We start from the raw sequence: 23,315 nt of genomic DNA, 5'->3' as shown, positions 1-23,315 counted from the left end.
CTACAGTCACCCCCACACACTCCCACACTCCCCATGACACATGTCCCCCGCACCCCCCGCCATAACCACACACATGGGAGTGCCGACTTCTGCATTGCATCCATCTCAGGGTGTCTGTCTGTCTCTCCACCCCATACAAGTCCTCAGCCTCGCCAGGAGACTGTACACCCGCCCCGCCCCCAAACGTGCATTCTTCCTGACGCACACTCCAGACAGCATCCTCCCAACACTGGGACAGGGGCTTCAACTCCCTCCACCAACACACAGGCCTCCCAGCTACGCTGCCAGCTTGGTGCCCAAGATTCTCCACGAGCTCTGCCCCAGGCCTGGTGAAGACACAAGAGTCTGGGCATCAGCTGCCCAGATGCCCACACGAGTCAGATCAGGGCCCGAGCTGCCATTCAATACCCACGTTCCCTGACCCCATACACCCATCCTCACACAATATCTTCTTTCTGGGGGACACTTTGGGGGACACACAGGTCCCTGAGTTCAAGCCCTGTATTGTTCTGATGTCTCCATTTCAAAGTCTTTAACTTTTAAACAAAGGACCTTGAATTTTCATGTTGCCCTGGACTCAGTCCACGGGGTCGCAAAGAGCTGGACACAGCTGAGCACACACACACACCACCAGCCGTGTAACTGCTCTCACTCCCTCATCGCAGTCTCCCTGAGTTCTGACTCACCCGGCCCTTCTGTGGCTTTGGAAGCTCAAGAGTCTCTGGAAAGATTTCAACTTCTCCCACCTGCCTGAATGCCTCCACTTGGTCTTACAGCCGAGTCTTCCCTGTCCACCCCATCCTGCATCAGGCAGCTGGGTGTGATGAGTGAAGGGAGCTGCTGAGAGCATACTACGCTTCTATGCACCTCTTCTTAGTGTCATCTCGGGGCTCAGTGTCCTTGTTTATAAATGGCCTAATGAGAACAGTGACTTCAAAAGACTTAAGAGAAACAGCATCTGTGAAGCACTGAGCACAAAGCCTGCTGCTACTGCTGCTAAGTCACTTCAGTCGTGTCCGACTCTGTGCGACCCCATAGACGGCAGCCCACCAGGCTCCCCCATCCCTGGGATTCTCCAGGCAAGAACACTGGAGTGGGTTGCCCTTTCCTTCTTGGAGCACAAAGCCTGGCATTTAGTAAATACTCAATACATACTTTGGAGAAGCAATGGCACCCCACCTTGCCTGGAAAATCCCATGGACGGAGGAGCCTGGTAGGCTGCAGTCCATGGGGTCGCTAAGGGTCGGACACAACTGAGTGACCTCACTTTTACTTTCACGCATTGGAGAAGGAAAGGGCAACCCACTCCAGTGTTCTTGCCTGGAGAATCCCAGGGACGGGGGAGTCTGGTGGGCTGCTGTCTATGGGGTCGCACAGAGTCGGACACGACTGAAGCAACTTAGCAGCAGCACCAGCAGCAGCAGCGATACATACTTATTATTGCTAAGATTACACTATTATAAGTGCTGGTGAACAAAACTAGATCCAGCCTCCCTGGGCCTATGAGGGTCTAGTGGGTAAAATGGAGATTACTTGAATAATCACACATACACAGAGGTAAAGTGGACAAGGAGCACAGGTCTCTAGTCTCATGGGGCTTACAGCTAAAAGGAGAGGCAATCTGAGGCAAGAACCAGGACTTGGTCTGGAACAAGGCCAGGAGTCTGAGGTTAGAATCAGGGATCAGCCTGGGGCACATCAGTTAGGAGCCAGAGCTTGGGCTCAGAATGGGGCCAGGGTCAAAGCTTTGTGTTTGGCTGGGATCAGGGATCATTCAGGGCAAGGGGTAGGGCTTGGTCCAGGGCAAGACACAGCTCAATTAGAGGTCAGAGTTGGGGCTCAGATTGGGGCCAGGGCAGAGCCTAATTTGGGGCAGGGCTGAGTTGAAGTCTGGGACTGGTACCAAGTCAGACAGACACTTCTAGCAGTCAGTCATGGTGGGGCTGTTTAATGAGCTGCTAGGCTTCTGTGAACCTTTGTTTTATCATCTGTAAAATGGGGAGATCTCCGTCTGCCCCCTGGCTCGTGGGAATCGAGTGAGCTCATGGTAGAAGCCAAGGATTACACTGCTGCCATGGCTGCTGATGACTCTAAGCCTGGTCCCCTGGGGTGCTCCTCCCCCTGCCAGGATGGGGAGGCTGCGCCACCCTCACCCACGCCCCCAGCTGTGGGGAAACCACCACCCTAGCCTGGGATCCTTTCCAAGAGGAGTCTGGATATTTCATAAAGCCCTTTGAACAACAAAGGCCACAGGAGCGATATTTCCTCCTGTGGGCTGACCGCCCAAAGGCTCCTTTATCTTGGCATCCAGGCTTGAAGAGCTGTTCTTGGAAAGAGCTCGTGTGGGGCGTGTGCGAGTGTGTGTGAGTGTGAGCCTGTGCTCACAAAGCTGCTCTTTGTTGCCGCCCCCACCTGAGCAGCTGCAGACCTGGAAGCCTGGGTCCTTCAGAGGTCAATCTGTCCATCCCTTGCCTCTACACAGATGTGCTGGTCAGCCAGGTGGGCGGGAACACTTTCTTTTTCGCCTTAAGATTCTCCTGGAGGCGAGAACTCCAGGAAACAGGAGCCCTAGTGTCTCAGGAAGAAGGCAGGTTAGGGTGGGATGGATGCCTGACAACATGGGAGAGGAGAACGGGAGTTTTGGTCCTTTTAGTAGGTGCGGCGCTTCCTTCGCCCTGGGGTCTGCGCCCAGCATACACAGCCCCTCTGGAGGCAGGGCCAACAAGACGCCCGAGAGGCTTGCCCAATTCAGACTGACCTTCAGTAGGCTCTTGGTGAGCCACCTGGAGAAAGACTGTCAGCCAGCAAGCCCCGACCTGCCTCTCAGACTGTGGGGTATGAGAGAAGTCCCTCTCTGGGCCTCAGTCCCTATGATGGCTTGGACTGCAGCCCCTGGCCGGACTGGGTAGAAGCTCCAGGTACACAGGCAGGACCTGGAGTAGCCGGATCTGCAAAAGGAGTCTGTCTATCATCTCCTCTCCCTCTCTGCCATTCCAGCTGCTAGGATCCTGCCAGGCCCAAGCGAATGGATAAGGATAGGGTGGGGGTTGCCTACAGCAGGACCCACTGTGCCAGTGGTCTGGGGATTCCTGCTACAGGTTCTCAGAAGAGACATCCTCAGGGTCCCTCCAGTCTAGTCCCCATTTGGGCAGGAGTCGCTAACACCCATCCCCTGCCCACAAACCTGCAGGGACGAGGAGCTCATCACCTTGCAGGGCAGCCTGCTCCAGGTCTGACTGGGAAGTTCATCCTCATTTGAGCTGAAGCCTGCCTCCTCCTCCTCAGGCCTGGCCTAGGGGAGGGTAGGAGTGGGGCACACGGAACACGTCTGTTCACAGTGTTCTGGGACGTTTGACCAAACTGGACTGTGTAGTACTCACACACTCATGGGGCCCTTTCCCACCTGTCTGCTCTTGCTGTGAAAGTCTATTTACTCTTCAGAACCCACCACATGCACCCTCTCTGGGAAGGCTTGCGGGGTCACTCCTTGCCCCTTCCCTCTCTTGACCTCTCTGGAGCACCAGGTAAATCCAGATGGAGCTCCCTGAGCAGGACCCGGGGGCATGGTCAGAACCAGACGCAGAGTTGTTGTGGAACCAGTACTGCGCTGGAGGGGCAGCAAGAGGGGTGGGCTCTGCCTGGGATTCCGGGGGCCCGGGTCCTGTCTGGACTTGCTCTGGGGCCTTGGGCGAGCCCTGGCCTTTTCTGGGCCTCTGCTTCCTGTGCAGAGGCTGGAGGACAGGCTCTTCAGGCCACCTGCCTGCCTTGGAAGGCCTTGCTTTCTGAATGTCCTGCTGAGTGATATTCATGGCCCAGTTTCCTCAGCTGTTCCATCCAGGGCCTCTTCCCAGCCTGGACCACATACCCGGGGGGTGCAGATGGTGTGTCAAGGCACTCATTTGGCAAAGGCCCAGCAGCTGCCCAAGGAAGTGGGATGTGTCCAGGGATGGCACCCAAGGAGGAGTAAGCACCCTTGGGCCATGCAGGATCTCAACCTTCTTCTCCATTTTTTAAAAAATACATCTTTCTTTTCTTTCTTTATTTTTGACTGCACTGGACCTCTGTTGCTGCGTGCTGGCTTTCTCTAGTTGTGGAGAGCAGGGGCTACTCTTCATTGTGGCGCACAGGCTTCTCACTGTGGTGGCTTCTCTCGTTGCAGAGCACATGGATTTCAGTAGCTGTGGCTCGCGGGTTCTAGAGTGTGGGCTCAGTACTTGTGGCACATGGGCTTAGCGGCTCCGCAGCATGTGGGATCTTCCTGGACCAGGACTGAACCCATGTCCCCTGCATTGGCAGGCAGATTTTTAACCACAGGACCACCAGGGACGTTTCTTTCCTTCTTTAGAGATGAGCCTGGCCCTGAGGCTGAGGCCATAGCCCAGCCTGGTCTCTTCCCGAGGATGTGGCTCTTGTTTTGCACAAGCTTTAGCTCTCTCCTCTCAGTCTTGAGCCCCAGTGTCCCGACTTCAGGGGCTATCCACCCCTAGTCTTTGTGAGGAGGATGGGAGGATCTTTAGTCAACTAATGTTTATTGAACACCATCTATGTGCCAGACACAGCTTTGGGAACTGGAAATGCAGTGCTGAACAAGACGGTCCCTGCTCCCAAGGCACTCAGTGCTGGAGACAGACAACAAATAGATAAGCGCTGCAACAGATACGTTTGGGGTGCTGATGAAAGGTCAAAGTAAAGGTGAAAGTGAAGTCGCTCAGTTGTGTCCGACTCTGCCCACCAGGCTCCTCCGTCCATGGGATTCTCCAGGCAAGAATACTGGAGTGGGTTGCCATTTCCTTCTCCAGGGGAGCTTCCTGACCCAGGGATTGAACCCAGGTCTCCCGCATTGCAGGCAGACGCTTTAACCTCTGAGCCACCAGGGAAGCCCTGATGAAAGGTCAAGAAGGACTCAAATAGGGAGTGGGATCAGGGTGCAATGGAGGAGAGAGATGGAAGGATCAGACCACGAGTGGGGCCAGAGAGGACCAGACATGTCAGATCAACATCCAGGTGGACAGCCGGTGAGGAAAGAGGCTGGTGCAGGCCTGGAGGCTCCAGTGAAGGCTCTGGGGGAGAAGGGGTGGGAGGGGGGTGGGATCTATTAAATAGTTGATGACTCCAGGCCCTAATCCTGTGCCAGGCCTAGGCGGGTAGTGTGTGTTGGGGGAGGGGAGCACCCCCGCTGGGGTGTAATTTCACGCTGAAGGGCCTGATGGGGCGTCCCAGGGACTGATCCTTTCTGGATCAGAAAATTCACTTCCCTTTGTCGCATGCAGGGCGATTAATGCCTTAACCCTTTGTGGGCTGGCCCAGGGCCAGCCCCGCCCCACGGCACCTCCAGCCCCAGGGGACCTACCTAGCCCAGAGCCCTTGCCTCCCTCCCTGCCAGCGCTGGTACCTGGTCCTGTCTGCGGGGAGGGAGACACTGTGACTGAAGAAAGCCGAGGGACAGGTTCCCAAGCAGCTTGTCCACGTCCCTATTCCTTCCAGTGCAGCTCCCCAGGCCCAGCGCCCCCAGAGAAGTGAACTCTCCACCTCTAGCTGCAGGTTCTCTTATCGCTCAGTTCAAGTCCAGTCTCCCTCAGGAACCAGGGTCTAGGCCACCCACCACCGCAACCTTTGCACGCGTCACAGACGGGTGCTCACTGTCTCCAAGGGGGCCTCCCCACGGGCAATAGGCAATACAGCTGAAACCGCCTAGTACCACAGATCTCTGAGTGACGAATGAAGACCCCCACCCCTGCTCTCCCCACCCCCTGGCCCTGAGATTCCCTGACCCTCACAGTCCGTGACTCCAGCAGCACCTCAGACATAACCCTGGCCAGGTCGCCGCTGTCAGCCCCTGAATTTCTGCCCTCTCTAGGCCCTCTTTTAACCTCACCTGGGTTCAAAGACCCACCAAGGAAGTCGTGACCCCTTCTTAGGCCCCTCCCCTCGCTCCTCCCAGCCCCGCCTCCCATCTGGGGCAGCTCTGCAGGTGGCCCCTCCCAAGCTCCCCTGGAGTGGGCGAGGGGGCAGGGACCCGGGCTAGGCCTCCCCTAAGCTCCTGGGGTCTCTAAAACCCCAGCCCCATTAAAAGAAAGACCCTAAATGTTATTTACACTTCGGAGTCTTAAAAACCATTAACAAAAGCCACTTAATTCAATTATCTTCCTGGCTGGCTCGGTTCTCAGCGCTGAGCCCGGGCCTCCCCTGGCCGCCCCCTCCCTCGCCCTCCCCCTCACTGTCATTGTGTCGGGCTAATGAGGTAAACTGAAGCGAGCCCTGTCCCCCCTGACAGGTTTATGAGAATTTAATAAAGCGTGGCCGGGACCAAATGAGTTGCCTCAGCCTCGGAGAGCTCATTGTCTTCGGCGTCAGCGTTTTTTGACTCGAGCCGCCCCCTCCCCCGCCCCCGCTCCTGCCTGGCTCGGCCCTCAGCGCCCCCCACCCCTCCCCGCCCCAGTGCCTCCCCAGGTGAGCCGGGGGAGGGCCTGGCTGATGCCGGCTCGGCCTGCAGGGACAAGGCCCTGGGGCCCAGCCCTGACCTGGGCAGTGTGCCCAGGGGAGGACCTACCTCCCCTCACACACACCGGGCCCCCAGAGTGCACAGGGATCGCTGGGACTCCTACTTCCTACCTCCCTGCTCTTGTCTGACTGACACTGCCCACCTGAGGCTGAGGCCTGGCGAGTGCCGCCGTGAGCACGATTCACTTTTTCTTGCTTGTCTGCAGGGATTGACCAGAGGAAGGGGGCTTCTCTTCCTGCCAGTGCACATGGTAGGGACACAGGACCCTCAGTTATGACCTGGTCACCTTCTCCCCTTTGTCCCTGAAAGGTAACAAGGGGGTGGAGCACAGCCCAGTGAGTGGAAGGGATTTGCCCAGTTTTCTGCAGGAATCAGAAGTACAGATGGAAGAGGCGCCCAGGCTGGAGGGCCCCAGACACACAGGCAGGTAGGCAGGCCCCACGTGGAGCTCCAGGGGTACCTGGAGAAGGCCCAGCTGTCCTTACCGCCTCACGTCCCAGACAGCCTAGAGCCAGCCTTTCTCTGTCTAGCCTTTCAGGGATGCAATGTCTAGGAGTTTCTGGACCACTCAGAGACCCAGAATTTCTTCCCTCCCCCTCAAAAGTGTTTCCAGAAGGTACTGCCTTCTGGGGCTAAAGTCTGGCCTGAAAGCCTCATCTGGAAAGTCCTGAAGTCCAGGGTATTTGGGAACAAGTCCTAGAGATCAGGGCTCAGTCTTTGACCATGACGAAAGCTGAGTCTCAGTTCAGGGTCAGCGTTCAGTTTGGGACCAGATTCAGGACTCTGTGACTAGCATCGGGTTCAGCCTGATACTAGAATCAGGGCTTGGTGCGTGGATCAAGGTCAGGGCTCAGCCTGTGACCGAATAAGAGCTTACTGTTTGTCCACGATTAAGGCTTAGCCTGTACCCAGGTCGGGGTGCAATCTTTGATACAGGTCAGCATTGATCAGGATCAGTGTTCACTGTATGGAGCAGTCAGGATCAAGGCTCACAATGTGATCAGGGTCAAGTTCAGGTCAGGACCTCATATGGACCCGGGCAGGGGCTCAGTCGAAGGTCAGAGTGAGGACTCGGTCTAGGACCAGACCCAGGACTTAGCTGTGTCCTTGATAAAGCATAAGTCTGTGTCCAGTATCAGGCCTCCCTCTGTGATAAGGTCAGAATCCAGAGTTGGAGATGTCACTTAGTAAATTTGGGTGACTTTAACACCCACTTCTGCATGCACACCCAACTCCCTGCTCTCCATCTCCTCAGGCCTGGCCCCTCAGAAAAGGAAATGGGGGAAGTTGTGGGGTCTGGCGGGACTGTCACCTCTATCCCCTGTCGTGTGCCCAGGGTGCCCTCTGGTGGCACTCCCTAGCAGTGCTGGTTTCCGCAGTCAGCCCACCTATCCGGCCACCTCCTACTTACGGGAGCCTGGCCCTCATGTGCATCCGTCAGTGTCTCTCCAGACAGCTCTATATTCCAGCCTCACTCCACCTCCTCACAAGGCAGAAAACAGGAATTGTCCAGGGCAATCCCCACACACATAAGAACTTTTCTCCCTTCCTGTTCAGAATTGGGTATCTTGATAAGTTGCTATTGCGGGAGGCCCAGAATCTTAGCTGTGTGATAACCTTCACACCTTTTTACTCATTCAGTTGCTTGACAACTATTTGTCAGGCATCTGCCTTGTGCCAGGTGGGCACTGAGTGCATAGCTGTCAACAAGCCAGAAGTCCCAACCTCTTGGAGCTCACCTTCTACTCCCTTCTCCCTAATTCCCAACTCCTAGTGGACAGACCTCACTGGAAAGGCACTGGCGGAAGGTGAGATTCAGAACTAGGCAACTTCAAGTCCCTACTCTGCCCTAGAGTCAGAGGTTGGACTACTCGAGGTTCTGGTCCCGTCTTCACCTCCCTTCACCCACATCATCAGGATACATGGCTTCACCACCACCCACAGGTTAATTTCTTCATCTGCATCAGCGGGGCTCTCCATCTGGAGCTCGGGGGTGTGGCTCCAGCTCCTATGGGACAGCTCCACTGGGTAAGCTGACCTTTCATCTGGCCATAGCCCTTGCTTTGTCGCCCACCATAGACCCAGCTGTGCAAACCACAATTCTAGCACTTCCTCCCAGATTCCTCTCTCTTACTCCCTTAAATACTGATAGGGAGACCTCAAAAATGGGTGGAGGATCTGCCCAGCTCACAGCCACCACTCTGGTCCCCATCCCCAGCACTTCCCACTGCAGTGAGCTTCTCACCCGGCCCCTCTTTTCCCTCAGGTCCCTCAACACTCTGTTTTCCACACAGCAGGCAGAGCGAGCGGTGAAGTCATAAATCACGTCACATCATGTCCCTGTTTAAAACCCACCTGTGGTTCCCATCTCACAGAGATTAAAACCCCAGCTCCTCGCCTTGGCTGCCTAGCTTTATAGGAGCAGAGCAACAACCCACTCCCCACCTTCTCCAGCTTCATCTCCCACCCTTGTCTCCACACCCCTTCTTTCTTGGTCTGACACATGGGGGCCAAGTTTATTCTCACCTTAGGGTTGCACCGGCCATTTCCTGAGCTTGAAATGTTCTTGCTCTAGACTTCTGTGTGGCTTTCAGAGCTCAACTTAAATGCTACCTCTCAGAGGAGTCCTCTCTAGCCATCCAAGTCCCTCTGTCGCTTCTTCCTATTGTGATTTGCTGCACAGCACTATCCATTAGCTAATGGTTTTGGTCTTGTGTGCTTATGTATTTAATTCTTTAATTTCCCCCTAAGTAGAATGTGAGCTCCCCCAGAGCTTGCTCACCAAGCTATGGGTCCATAGTGTGTACGTGCTAAGTCACTTCAGTCATGTCCAACTCTATGACCCTGTGGACTGTAGTCCACCAGGCTCCTCTGTCTGTGGGATTCTCCAGGCAAGAATGCTGGAGTGGGTTGCCATACAGTTCTCCAGGGGATATTCCTGACCCAGGGACATCTTACGTCTCCTGCTTTGGCAGGCAGATTCTTTAATACTAGCACCACCTGGGAAGCCCATGGGTCCATAGTAAGACTCAGGAATTATTTGCTGAATTAATTAGTAAAAAAAAAAAAAAAAGGTCCTAAGTGGCTGCCTTCATTTCTTCTAGTGGGAGGGAAGGGAGAGGATCTGAGTTTTTGGCCCTTAGTGGGCCCCTCTGGCTTGGCCAGCAGTGGTTCTCTCTGTGGGCGGGAGGGGGCGGTGCTTTCATCCTAGGACCCCTGGGCAGCGTCCCTTTGGAAGAAGCCGGTCCCTGCTCAGATTCCTCAAGGCCAGGCAGCTTGCTGCCTCTGTACTGTCAGAATCGCCTTCTCTCCTCCGCAGAAACACGCGCCCTACTGCCCTTCCCCTGGAGCCCTTCTCTGCCTTCAGGGCCTGGAACTTGACCCTTCTGAGGGCCATGCAGGGGTGTGGCTCCTTGGTGGACATACTGCTCCAGAGGGCCCTGAAGAGATATCAGGGGAGGAGTCCCGGGGTGCAGCAGGCCTGGAGAGACACTGGGGGGTTTTGGTATAGGGCTGGCTGATTGGAGAGTGGGTCCTGGGGTGTGCAGATATCTCCTGGTGTGCCTGGGGAAGGGGAGGAGGTGCAGATGGGACAAAGCATGACCTTCAGTTGGGCGTAGCAGTGGAAGGGAGACTCCAGGAGCCAGAGCCCTCCTCTGAGGCCACCCTCCTCCCACTCTGTTATCATAGACCTGTGGCCCGCTGCTCTGAAACTTAGCGTGTGAACCTTACCTGCTCTGAACCTTAACCTCACCCTCGTCTTCAGCAGCCAGGCTCCCATACAGGATCAGGAAGTCTTCCTGTAGAAGAGGAAGCCCTGATGGTGTAATTCCAGGCTTCCACTAGCAGGAGGGAGAGGGGTTTGAGCAAGGCCTGGCATTTCAGGGCTAGAATCTTGGGTGCCTCTTCCTAAGAAGGTGGCAGGAGAAGGGTGGGCCAAACCACACTCGAAGGTGGCATCAGCAGTGGCCCCACTCACCTCTCACTCTCCCAAGGCAGCAGGTGGAGTCTGAGGCTGCCAGTGAACCAGAAGAGATAGGCCTGGAGCTGGGGAAGTGGTCTTCCTCACATACACACACACACACACACACACACCCTTCAGTTCAGTTCAGTTCAGTCGCTCAGTCATGTCCGACTCCCTGCGACCCCATGAATCGCAGCACACCAGGCCTCCCTGTCCATCACCAACTCCCGGAGTTCACTCAGACTCACATCCATCGAGTCCAGGATGCCATCCAGCCATCTCATCCTCGGTCGTCCCCTTCTCCTCCTGCACCCAATCCCTCCCAGCATTAGAGTCTTTTCCAATGAGTCAACTCTTCGCATGAGGTGGCCAAAGTACTGGAGCTTCAGCTTTAGCATCATTCCTTCCAAAGAAATCCCAGGGTTGATCTCCTTCAGAATGGACTGGTTGGATCTCCTTGCAGTCCAAGGGACTCTCAAGAGTCTTCTCCAACACCCCAGCTCAAATGCATCAATTCTTTGGTGCTCAGCCTTCTTCACAGTCCAACTCTCACATCCATACATGACCACTGGAAAAACCATAGCCTTGGCTAGATGGACCTTAGTCGGCAAAGTAATGTCTCTGCTTTTGAATATACTATCTAGGTTGGTCATAACTTTTCTTCCAAGGAGTAAGCGTCTTTTAATTTCATGGCTGCAGTCACCATCTGCAGTGATTTTGGAGCCCCCCAAAATAAAGTCTGACACTGTTTCTACTGTTTCCTCAGCTATTTCCCATGAAGTGATGGGACTGGATGCCATGATCTTCGTTTTCTGAATGTTGACCTTTAAGCCAACTTTTTCACTCTCCTCTTTCACTTTCATCAAGAGGCTTTTTAGCTCTTCACTTTCTGCCATAAGGGTGGTGTCATCTGCATATCTGAGGTTATTGATATTTCTCCTGGCAATCTTGATTCCAGCTTGTGTTTCTTCCAGTCCAGCGTTTCTCATGATGTACTCTGCATAGAAGTTAAATAAGCAGGGTGACAATATACAGCCTTGATGTACTCCTTTTCTTATTTGGAACCAGTCTGTTGTTCCATGTCCAGATGTAACTGTTGGTTCCTGACCTGCATACAGATTTCTCAAGAGGCAGGTCAGGTGGTCTGGTATTCCCATCTCTTTCAGAATTTTCCACAGTTTATTGTGATCCACACAGTGAAAGGCTTTGGCATAGTCAATAAAGCAGAAATAGATATTTTTCTTAGGTGGGAGGAAGTGCTCTGAGAAGGGGTTATCAGTTCCAGGGTAGATGATTCAAAGGTTAGGGCCATCAGCCCACGCTAATGAACAGAGATGGTCTGCTCAGCACCCACTGAGAGGTAGTTGCTCTTCTCCGGGTTCATGAGAGGGGAGTCAGCAGGAGAGGCGGAGGCAGCAAGGAGGTCAAGAAGAGAGCAAAGCCCCAGGGCTGGTGGGAAGTGCCTAGGTGGGGACAGAAGAGCAGCAGAGCCCAGTCCGGAAAGAGAAAGGGAGGCTGATGAGGCCGAGGGTGGCTGGGCAGGGAGTCATGGCCAGTCAGAGATGGTGGGCCACTGTTTGCCACCATCACTGGGCACTGCTTGCCTGGGTCCCTGCAGTGAGAGAGGGGTTGGCCCAGAGTTGCAAGGTCTTCCTCCCCACCCCCAGCCCTCTTGTTTCTCTTGCAAGGCAGCCTGCATTCCTATGCCAGATGCTCTCACCCACCTAGACAGCTCAGACTGCAAGCCTAGCAGAGGTCATGAGAAAGGTGTAAGCTTTGCAAGACCTGGGAAGCCCTTATTCCCTCACCATCTCTGCTGGGTGACCCAGCCCTCAACAACACCCACCTCCACACACACACACACGTGCGCACACGCTCCCACGCAGGTGTGATGTCAGACAGTGCCACCCAAAATACTCCCACGCTCCCCATCTCATCCACATAGCCAGGCTGTCTCACCCACAATCACACTTATATATTCATCCAGCGCCCACCCCCCTCAATCTGACACTCTGCCTCCACAGTTGTTCACAGGTACACACCATCTCAGACAGTCTTTTGTTCACAGTCACACACTCCTGGGGCTCTCTTCTAGGTCTCCAAGAGGAGCTGGTGCTGAGATGATGAAGCACCAGGCACTGGCTGGGAGGACTGCAGACTCCAGGGTTCAGGATCGGAGGTCTTGCCGTCAGGACTTGACTCCAAAGGTGCTTTATTAAGGAGCAGAGTGAGGCATAGCGGGAATGCACAGTGAGGTTCAGGTGGAGACCTTCAGGGTGGCAGGAGCCTCCTCACCACTCTTCCCTATCTCCCCCAGCCCACCCTGCTCTGTGTTTGTAGATCAGCTCACTCAGGCTCCTCCTTCCATGGAATTCTCCAGGCAAGAATACTGGAGTGGGTAGCCAGTCCCTTCTCCAGGGAGTCTTACCTACCCAAGGATAGAACCTGGGTCTCCTGCATTGCAGGGTTCTTTACTGTCTGTGCCACCAGCAGAAAGGATGGGGGTATGCTCAACCCAGCTCTACCTTATGGATGATCTGGCTCAGATCAGATCCTCCCCGGCATCAATCCCAAAGGGTCAGGTTGGGGTAGAGACAGGAGGTCAGGGAGGGGCCGGAGGGGAGCGCAAAGCCTTTCACAGCAGGCGGGCACAGGAGACAGCCCAGGCTGAGACTGGTTGTGTCTCCCCACTTCCTCCCACCCCTCCAGGGCCTTGCTGAGTTAACCGCCTCAGAGTGGCTCCGTTCACAGTGCCCAAATGCCATGGGTGGTGGGTGGGGGGTGGGGACGGTGCAGCAGCCCAGTTCCGGGAAGTCTGGCTGCTGCTAAGTCACTTCAGTAGTGTCCGACTCTGTGCGACCCCATAGACGGCAGCCCACCAGGCTCCCCCGTCCCTGGGATTCTCCAGGAAGAACACTGGAGTGGGTTGCCATTTCCTTCTCCAATGCATGAAAGTGAAAAGTGAAAGGGAAGTCGCTCAGTCGTGTCCAACTTTTCGCGACCCCATGGACCGCAGCCTACCAGGCTCCTCTGTCCATGGGATTTTCCAGGCAAGAGTACTGGAGTGGGGTGCCATCGCCGGGACGTCTGGAGGGTGAGGTAAACTAGAACCCAGCAGACCGCACCCAAAGGGCCAAGGCATTGCCCCCTCCTTTGAGGGCTGCCAGTGCCCGGGCACCGTCATCACATCCCCCTCCCCACCCCGCGAGTCCCAGAGATGGGACAGCAGAGGCCACCTGTGCCCAGCCCCGGACCCATAGGAAAAATTCCTTTTTCTTGTCTTTCGCCTCCTCCCTGTTTTTCTTCAGCGGCACTGATGGGAGGGAACCGGGACAGGGGAAGGCAGGGCCGGGAACCCAGTTCACTAGGGGGCGACGCGCTCCCGGGGCAGGTCGAGCCGGACCCCGTCGGCGCGCGGCGCGTAGACTGCAGCGGGCGCGGGGGCGTCCAGGGCGAAGGGCCCGGGGCCCGGGCTGGAGCGGCCGGACGACGCGTCCGAGGCGGCGGGGCTAAGCTGCACGGCCGTGGTGTCCTGCGCCGTGCGCTCGCTGCTCTCCATCTCCAGCGCCACGCGCCCGCCGCCGCCGCCGCCCTGTCCGGGACTCCCAGCGCCCGCCGAGCGCGAACGGGGCGCGCGGCCGCGGCGGCGGCTACACACACAGCAGGCCGCGAAGAAGCCGAGCGCCAGCACGAGCAGCGCCGGCCCCACGACGAGGGGCGCGTTGTGTCCGGGGACGAAGGAGGCGAAGGCGCCCACCAGCGTCACGTTCACGCCCGCCAGCAGCAAGCACAGGCCGCACGCGCAAAACAGCGCCGGGGACGCCGGGCCGGGCAGCCGGTCCTGAGCGCGGCCCGCGGGCGCCCAGGCCGGGGGCCCCTGGCTCTTCTCTGGGGGCGGCATCGACCTGGGGACTCCGGGCACTCATTCAGTTTCCTCCTGCCGCCGGCCGCGGCCAGCCCACATGTCAGGGCTCAGCTCACAGTCGTCCTGTGGGCAGAGAGCAACGGAGAGGTCAGCTGGGCTTCCGGGCTTTCCACCCCACCCTCGGTTCTGTGGCTCCGTTCAGTGCCTGGGAGCGCAGAGGTCATGCCATCTTGGCTAGCCCCTGCCTCTGCCTCTGTGAGACTTTTTTTTTTTTTTTGCCGCACCTCGACGGCCTGGGGAGCTTCCCTGACCAGGGCTGGGGCCCCTTGCAGTGGAAGCCAGGAGTCTTAACCTCTGGATCGCCAGGCAAGTTCCCGCCTCTGCCTCTGGGAAGCAACAGCTCATCCCACATGGGAAGAGTGGCTTCTTCACGTCCTTGGATTTCCTCGTGGCAGATCTTGCTATCTTCTTTCCCTCCCCACTCCCTCTTGTCCTCCAGACAGACACAGACCCTCCACCTCCTCTCCTCCAGGAAGCCGTTTTGGGCTAATTAAGTGAGTGCTGTGCTTAGTCCCTCAGTTGTGTCCAACTCTTTGCGACACCATGGACTGTTGCCTACAGGCTCCCCTGTCCATGGGGATTCTCCAGGCAACAATACTGGAGTGGATTGTCTTGCCCTCCTCCAGGGGAATCTTCAGTTCAGTGCTGGAGATGGAACCCCACCTCCTGCATAGTGGGTGGATTCTCTCCTGTCTGAGCCACCAGGGAAACAATTAAATGAGTAAATAGCTGTAAAGTGCTCAGCTCAGTGCCTAGGTGCTCATTACCTGATGATCATGATCAGTAGTCCTAATCAGAGGGCAGGGGCAGCTCTTGGGATTTAGACAACTTCCTCCCCTGAGCAATAGAGGCCCTAGAAACCATCTGGTCTAGCCCCAGCTTGTCCAGAGGAAGAAACTGAAGCTCAGCGAGATCTATGGATTTACCCAATATCCAAGGCCAGGACCTCGTGACCTGCTGCCTGGCCAGTGAGTGACCTTGTGACGGTGAGGAGCTCCTGAGGTTTCAGATGGCAAGTGAGAAGGGACAGTCCCTACACTGGTTGGGCTGGAGCAGACCCAAGGCCCCAGGTCCTTCCTAGACTGGACATTCCATTAGATTCCAATCCTACCCCCATCAGTTCCCCAAGATTATACTGTTGAATCTAGACTTAAAAGCCCAATCACTGGGTACTAGGATCCCCTTCTAGGTTTTTCTTGTTGTGACTGGTTGTGGGATCTATCATTGGATTCTAGAATTCTGGGAATGCATACAGAAGCTTCAGAGTCTGGGGAATTTAAGACATCTATTTTGAGAATTCTGTTCTATAACATGGAATCACAGGTATTAAGGCCCTTGGAGGATGAGATCATTGCCATGGAGCTGTGCTAGAACTGGACATGGAACAACAGACTGGTTCCAAATAGGAAAAGGAGTGCGTCAAGGCTGTATATTGTCACCCTGGAAGAGTAGACTCATTGGAAAAGACTCTGATGCTGGGAGGGATTGGGGGCAGGAGGAGAAGGGGACGACAGAGGATGAGATGGCTGGATGGCATCACGGACTCGATGGATGTGACTCTGAGTGAACTCCGGGAGGTGGTGACGGACAAGGAGGCCTGGCGTGCTGCGATTCATGGGTTCGCAAAGAGTCGGACACGACTGAGTGACTGAACTGAACTGAACTGAACTGTGCTAGAATTGTGAAAAAGTGTTAGAAAAGGGTTCTGAGTTGGAGTGGGAAGGGTGTGATCAGAACCATGCTCTGCTGGGATGAGCATGCTGGATGAGCAACAGAGCATGACCTGGACACAGGGCTTCTCTGTGTTTCAGTGTTAACACCTATTATTGTTGGTTAGTCGCTAAATCATGTCTGAATCTTTTGTACCCCATGGACTATAGCCTGCCAGGCTTCTCTGTCCATGGGATTTTCCAGGCAAGAATACTGGAGTGGGTTGCCATTTCCTTCTCCAGGGGATCTTCCTGACCCAGGAATCGAACCTGTGTGTCTGCATTGGCAGGTGGGTTCTTTACCGCTGAGCCACCAGGGAAGCCCCGTGAGTGAAGTTGCTCAGTCGTGTCCGACTCTTCGTGACCCCGTGGACTGTAGCCTGCCAGGCTCCTCAGAACATGGAATTTTCCAGGCAAGGATACTGGAGTGGGTTGCCATTTCCTTCTCCAATTTACACCTGTAATTGGGGCTATTATGAGAACCTACATGATGGGATGTGATGATTAAATGCTTTAAGCTAAATCAAGTGCTTAGAACAATGAAGAACATAGTGAGAATTCCATATTAGTCACGTTGTGTAGTGGTGGCTGATAGAAAAGGGGCTCTCAGGCCTCAGATATGAGGGGTTGGTCATATTGAGTTTGGAATCAGAACAGTTTTCACCCTTCAGGTGGAAGGGCTTTAGGGACAGGCCCTGAATTGTCCTTCCTGAGTCCAAAGCCTGTACACAGTGGCGTTGGAGAGAATTTGATGACAGGGTGTACAAAGGTGAGGCCAGTTTGCATTGTCACTCTGGACCCAGGTGGGAATCAGCTTGGCCCAAGCAGGTCAGAAGGCCTGGAGGCCGTTTCCAGGTCTGCCCAACCTGGTGACTCCAGGGCACCCTTCCCTGGCACCATGCTGGCAAGTGGCACCAGGGAAAGTAGCAGCTTTCCTGGGACTCCAGCCAGAAGCTCCTGGCTGACACACGGCACTGGCAGGAAGTCAGAACCCCCAAAATCCTGGCAAAGAAAGCGTATGTTGACCCTCGAGGGCCTCTACCAACCACAGATTCCTCGGGAAGCTCCCTGTTTGCATGAACCATCTGCTGTCTTTAATCTGCAGCTGTTGGTTCTGCCAGGCGGCAGTAGCAGCCGCTGAAGGGGTACAACAGTTTATAGTCTGCAAAGCATCTTCACATCCATGACATCACCGAATGATATGCTTGCTTGATGCTTACTAACAGCCACATCTTACAACTGAGGAAATGGAGGCTCAGAGAGCGAAGTCGATTTGGGTCTAGTGGCTAGACTAAAAGGGAGATCAGAATCAGAGAACATGTGGTCTGGTTCACACAGTAGGTAATCTTGTTTCTTTTTTTTTTTTGACTTTGGGGTTGATGTGGAGGTAAATCCCAACAGTTCCTTCCTGTTGCCCTCAGGGGGTGCTGTGAGATTCCCAAATTTCACCCCTTTTGCACCTCATCATTTTCTGACATTGTCCTTCCTGTGGGAAAGGCTCTGTCTGAGGCTGATGTAGGGAGCCCCTGAGGGAGGGATGGAGTCTAGCCCTTCAGCTTGCCTCACAACAGACTCTTGACAGCTGACATTGGACAAGGGTAAGGGAGCCTGGGTGGCTAGAGGGTCCAAGACTCTTGTTTCTTTTCTTTTACAGAGAAGACTCTTTATCTTTGGGTTTTGGCAGTTTTACTGTGATGTGCCAGGGTGAGATTTTCTTTGTCTTTATCTTCTGTGTTCTTCCTGATGCTTCTACAGTCTGCCTTGATTTCTGCCTGTTTTGGAAAAATTTCAGCCATTATCTTTTCCTCTATTCTTTCTCTTCTCTCCTTCTGGAACCCTAATTGTGTACACATTCACCCATTTGGCATTGTCCCACACGTCTCTTACACACTACTCTGTATTTTCTAGTATTCTGCCCTCCCTTCCATTCTCTCTGACTATTAATTCTACTGATCTGTCATCCAGTTCACTAATCCTGTCTTCACTTGGGTCTTCTCTGCTGTAAAATCCATCTATTCAGTTCTTAATTTCAATTGTTATAACTTTCTAGTTCTAGAATTGCCACTTGATTCTATTTCATAAATTCCAGTTTTCTACTAAAAAACTTCCTCTTATGTATTTTCTTGAACGTATTAAACTCTGAAGTCCGTGTCTGAAAACTCCATCACCTGGCTCTCTTGTTTCTATTGTCTGTTTTTATCGTTCTTGGTTTTGGGTCATTAAGTCTTATCTCCTGTAATGCTAGATAATTTTTTAATTAAATGCCCAACATTGTAGAGATAGCTTGAGCCCTGGATAATATTATCTTCTTTTAGAGAAGATTTACTTTTGCTTGTGACAGCTAAAGAAGGGACAGGCCACCTTAACCCAATCTGTTATTGCATTGACTTGGAGCTACGGTTCAGTCTTCCTGAGTCTGGCCTATATCTGTTTAACCAGTATTCCTAGAAGATAGTCCTTTGGGCTCCCAATTAAAACTGGAGGTGTTTAACAGGGCCTTTCACCTTTTTCAGCCCTAAATCCCAATTGTGACTTCCCAACTCCGTGGTCACCATTGCCCCCTACAAACCGGAAAACGCCTTAAGGAAAAAAGTGGAAATAAAATATTACTTCTCTTTTCTTCAAGATCTTGGCCCCTCAAGCCCTTACTGCCTTTACCAATTGCCTTGGTAGCTCTCCCATGCCTTTGAACAGATTTCTTAAATGTTTAATCCAGCCTTTTAGTTATCCTCAGTGAGTGAGTTGGTCTGATACAGGCTAGTCTTTCTTAGCCATAAAAATGTCTAGATGAGAATCTGAAATTAGCATTTTCAAATTGCTGACTAAGTTAGTTGTGTTATGTTGAGCACTTTTTAATAACATCTAATTTAATTTTCACAGAATGCAATTAAGCATTGTTGTCATATCCCCATTTTATATATGAGGATTTTAAGGTACAGAAAGATTCAAATTTCCCAAGGCCATGAGTATCAGTGGTGCCAGGACTTGAAAACTGTTGTCCTGATCCCGAAGCACAAGTTCTCAACCTAGTACAGTCCTGGGTTTGCTAAGTGCTTATTGAATGACTGAAGCACAGGGCACAGGCTTTGTAAATAAGCTCCTCTAGCATGACAGCAGCGGACTGGGTGTGTTTCGTGTATCTCTTAAGGAAGGTAAACTCACTTTGCTCCTTCCTTGGCTTAGTACACTCAGTTCAGTTCAGTCGCTCAGTCGTGTCCGACTCTCTGCGACCCCATGAACTGCAGCACGCCTGGCCTCCCTGTCCATCACCAACTCCCAGAGTCCAACCAAACCCATGTCCATTGAGTCAGTGATGCAATCCAACCATCTCATCCTCTGTCGTCCCCTTCTCCTCCTGCCCTCCATCTTTCCCAGCATCAGGGTCTTTTCCAATGAGTCAGCTCTTCACATCAGATGGCCAAAGTATTGGAGTTTCAGCTTCAACATCAGTCCTTCCAATGAACACCAGGACTGATCTCCTTTAGGATGGACTGGTTGGATCTCCTTGCAGTCAAAAGGACTCTTAAGAGTCTTTTCCAACACCACAGTTCAAAAGCATCAATTCTTCAGCGCTCAGTTTTCATTATAGTCCAACTCTGACATCCATACATGACCACTGGAAAAACCATAGCCTTGACTAGATGGATCTTTGCTGGCAAATGTCTCTGCTTTTTAACATGCTGTCTAGGTTGGTCATAACTTTCCTTCCAAGGAGTAAGCATCTTTTAATTTCATGGCTCAGTTCAACTAAAGCGAATACCTGCCCAAGAGCTGAGCTTCCAGGGGCTAATTGCCAAGGAGTGATTCTTATCTGCTCCTAGGAGGCAGCACCAACTCTGGAAGACAGACTACTCCCAGAGTCTCCACCCTAGGCAGAGAACAGGCTAAGGGCAGATGGGTGCTGGGCTGATTCCTGAAGTTGCCTGTGCTGTGCTGCGCTTAGTTGCTCAGTCCTGTCCAACTCTTTGTGACGCTGTGGACTGTAGCCTGCCAGGCTCCTCTGACCATGGGGATTCTCCAGGCAGGAATACTGGAGTGGGTTGCCATGCCCTCCTCCAGGGGATCTTCTTCTCAACCAAGAATTGAGCCCAGGTCTCCTGTATTGCAGGCGGACTCTTTACCATCTGAGCCACCAGGGAAGCTCCCGGAAGCTGCCTCCACCCTGGCTAGTTGGGGTCTGGGGCACACAAGGGAGGCGTCACAGTTGTTCAGATGTTGCAGCTCCATCTGCTCTACCCACTGTGTCTGGTGGATTGTAGCCCTCCAGCTGGGGCTGTTGGATGCTGTCTGCAGTGGGTGCTCTGGCTTCCACTGTGGGTGTCACTGGTGCTATCCACTAAATCGTTTTGGTACTCTCCCCTCTGAACATATGTTATGATTGCATTTCCTGGCCAATTTGTGATTTCCTGGCCAATGTGTGATTGTCACAATCATCACTTCTAGGACTGTGCTCAGTTGCTCAGTCGTGTCTGACTCTTTGTGGCCCCATGGATTATAGCCTGCTAGGCTCCTCTGTCCACACTATTTTTTAGTCAAGAATACTGGAGTGGGTTACCATTCCCTTCTCTATGGAGCCTTTAAATTCAGAAGCAGGATCCTCTGAGTTTGCACCATTGCTATCTCTTCAAATATCTCTTCAAACTCTGTTTCATCCTGAGTCCAGTCCTCAACCCCATTGCCTGAGCAGGAGGGAAGGTCATTGCTCTGAATCTTGAATTTTAGTGAGCACCCAAGCTGCTGAACCTGTAGAAATCATTTTGTTCAATTCCATCATCTACACAGTGGTGACACTGAAGTTTGGCGTGAGGAAGGTTATGGAGGGAGCCTGTGGCCAAGCCAGACCAGACCCTGGCCTTTTCCCACAAAGTCAGGGCTCTGACCTCTGCTGTTCACTGTGCCTGACCCTGGTGAGGCAGCCAGACTGCCCCCTGCCTTACCTCAGCCTGGGAGACCGTGTGGACTCTATTTGGGAGTCCAGGCCATAAGTGCTATTTGGGGCAGAGGCAGACACGAGGGACTGTGTCTCAGATGACCAGGGTTCTTGACTTTGGTCTGGTGGGGCAGTGTGGGCAAGCCAGGGCCCCTCTCCGGGCTTCCGCTGTCTGAATGTAAAGGGCAAGGTTGAACCGGGTGATTGTCTCTGAATCCGTCCTCCTGCTGCTAGTGCTTTGTGAGGGTGGGCATGAAACCTATTCAGAAATTACTGACAATATATTAAAAGATCTCAAAAATATGGTATATCCATCTGAAATATGGCTATTCTTTGCTTTGGGATGTGATTAAGTCATTCCCGCTACCCTGCCCTGCAGAAGTAACCTGCTGCTTGACTGCTTGATTCGGGGGTGGGCTTGGCGGGGGGTTCTGATCTTGGAGGAGGGGTACTCACATTGAATAGCGACTCTGTGCTAAGCTTTTCCCTAGCACTAACATGTTTAATCGTTACTATGACCCTGTGGGGCTTCCCTGGGGGCTCAGATGGTAAAGAATAAGCCCAAAATACAGGGTTCAAGCCCTGAGTTGGGAAGAACCCTTGGAGAAGGGAGTGGCAGCCCACTCCAGTGTTTTGTCCTGGAGAATTCCATGGACAGAGGAGCCTGGTGGGCTACAGTCCATGGGGTCACTAAGAGTTGGACACGACTGAGCGACTAAGTGACTAACACTACCGTGACCCTGTGAGCTGTTGCAGTCCTGAACCCAGTTCACCCAGTGAGAAACTGAGGCTGGGAAAGGAGAACATGGTTTATTCAGTTGTAATCGGTAAAACTGGGACTCGAACGCAGCTCTGTCAGATTGAAAGTCATGTTGTTTTGCTACAGCAGACTTTCTGCTTACTGGAAGGTATAGAGGTGTTTGATTATTTAAAAAATTAGCAATTGATTATTACTATCCAGCCAACAAGCTTGGGGCCCAAGGAGGCTGGTGCTCTGTTAGGCGGATGCAGAGCTCCTAGGGCAGGGGGCTCTGTCTGAAACCCCTTCAGGTCAGCCGGTCCCACCCAGTCCCTGAATCTGGGACGTCTGTGTTGTTCTAGAGCAGTTGCTTAACTGGGGGCAGCTGCCAGGTCTCCTGGTCCCAGGTTCCTGCTGCAAGGGACCCAGAGCTTCCGGGCGAGGGTGAGGGGGCTGGGGCTTTGGTCGAAGCAGCAGGCGCTGGACCACGCCCGCTGTCCTCCATGTGAAACCAAGTGCCTCATTTGCTCAGTCTGAACCCCTCATTGTGAACCCTTCTGTTTCCCTGAGCTTGGGCCCTTCTGTTCCCCTTCAATCCCAGGAAGTCTGGGCCAGCCCCCTCCCCCGGCCTCCCCACTGTCCCCCTCCATCCCACTTCCATCCTCAGGGAACCTCCCACATCACCATTACTCATTGCCGGCTTATTCACTACCCTGGAAATTCTCAGCTTCTGCCAACTGAAGTCTGTCTCCTGGGAGCCCCCAAAGCTGTCACCACCCCCACCCTAGCCAATCCTAGAGCTCCCCTACACCCTGTCCAGGCAATAGACTCATGTGTGCATGGACACACACACACACACACAAACGCAGAGGCTCACACTGATTCTCTGGAAACAAGAGAATGAAGTCTGGAGGTGTGGCTTCCCAGCTCCTGTGTCAGACACCTGCGGCCCTTGATCCTCATCCCTGAGTGCTTGTGCACACATATACACACATGCATCACATGTGTACACTCAGTGGCTGGATATACCCAGAAACACACACACAGGTACATTACACACTGAGAGCTGAAGACACAGGCCAACACATAGCCAGCCAGCCAGACACTCTCCGTTGCCTGCCTATCTGGTGAGAGGAAGCTGCTGCCCAGCAGAGGCACCTCTGGAGACCTGTCTGCCCGGAAGTAGGGAGATGGACGGCAGACTGTCTGCAGAGGACTGCCCTTCCTGCCCACCTCCTTCCAAGGCTTTGGGATGTATGCTTGCTCCTCCAGTGCAAATCCCTGAGGGGCTTCGGCATCCTTTGCACAACTGCCTCACCCTGCACTCCCCTAGTGCCTTGGCTCCTCCTCTGCAATTCCCAATTCCTCCCTTCCTCCCCAGCTACCCTTCCCCTCATCACCCTTGTCATCTCCCTGAAACCCTTTTACCTCTGAGAAACCCAGCCATCCCACTCTTGACTAAACTGTGTTGCTACCACTATAGAAACACCTGTACAGCGCTGCTACGTGCCAAACACTGGTTTAAGTCTTTATATTGTTGTTGCTG

General features: G+C 53.6%; 1 protein-coding gene across 1 annotated transcript; it reads right to left on the bottom strand.

Annotated features, from left to right (window-relative positions):
• Positions 1-13,830: 13,830 nt before the first annotated feature.
• Positions 13,831-14,367, bottom strand: TMEM275 (transmembrane protein 275). Its single transcript, XM_040231256.1, has one exon. The coding sequence runs from the start codon at positions 14,365-14,367 to the stop codon at positions 13,831-13,833; it is 537 nt and encodes a 178-aa protein (XP_040087190.1).
• Positions 14,368-23,315: the final 8,948 nt, after the last annotated feature.

This window comes from Oryx dammah, unplaced genomic scaffold, assembly GCF_014754425.2.
Source record: "Oryx dammah isolate SB20612 unplaced genomic scaffold, SCBI_Odam_1.1 HiC_scaffold_28, whole genome shotgun sequence".
NCBI classification, from domain to species: Eukaryota; Metazoa; Chordata; class Mammalia; order Artiodactyla; family Bovidae; genus Oryx; species Oryx dammah.
This window is presented reverse-complemented; position numbering and strand designations above follow the sequence as displayed.

What these genes read in the sequence shown, in the direction of transcription:
- TMEM275 (XM_040231256.1), bottom strand. Translation starts at nt 14,367, where the DNA reads ATGCCGCCCCCAGAGAAGAGCCAGGGGCCCCCGGCCTGGGCGCCCGCG.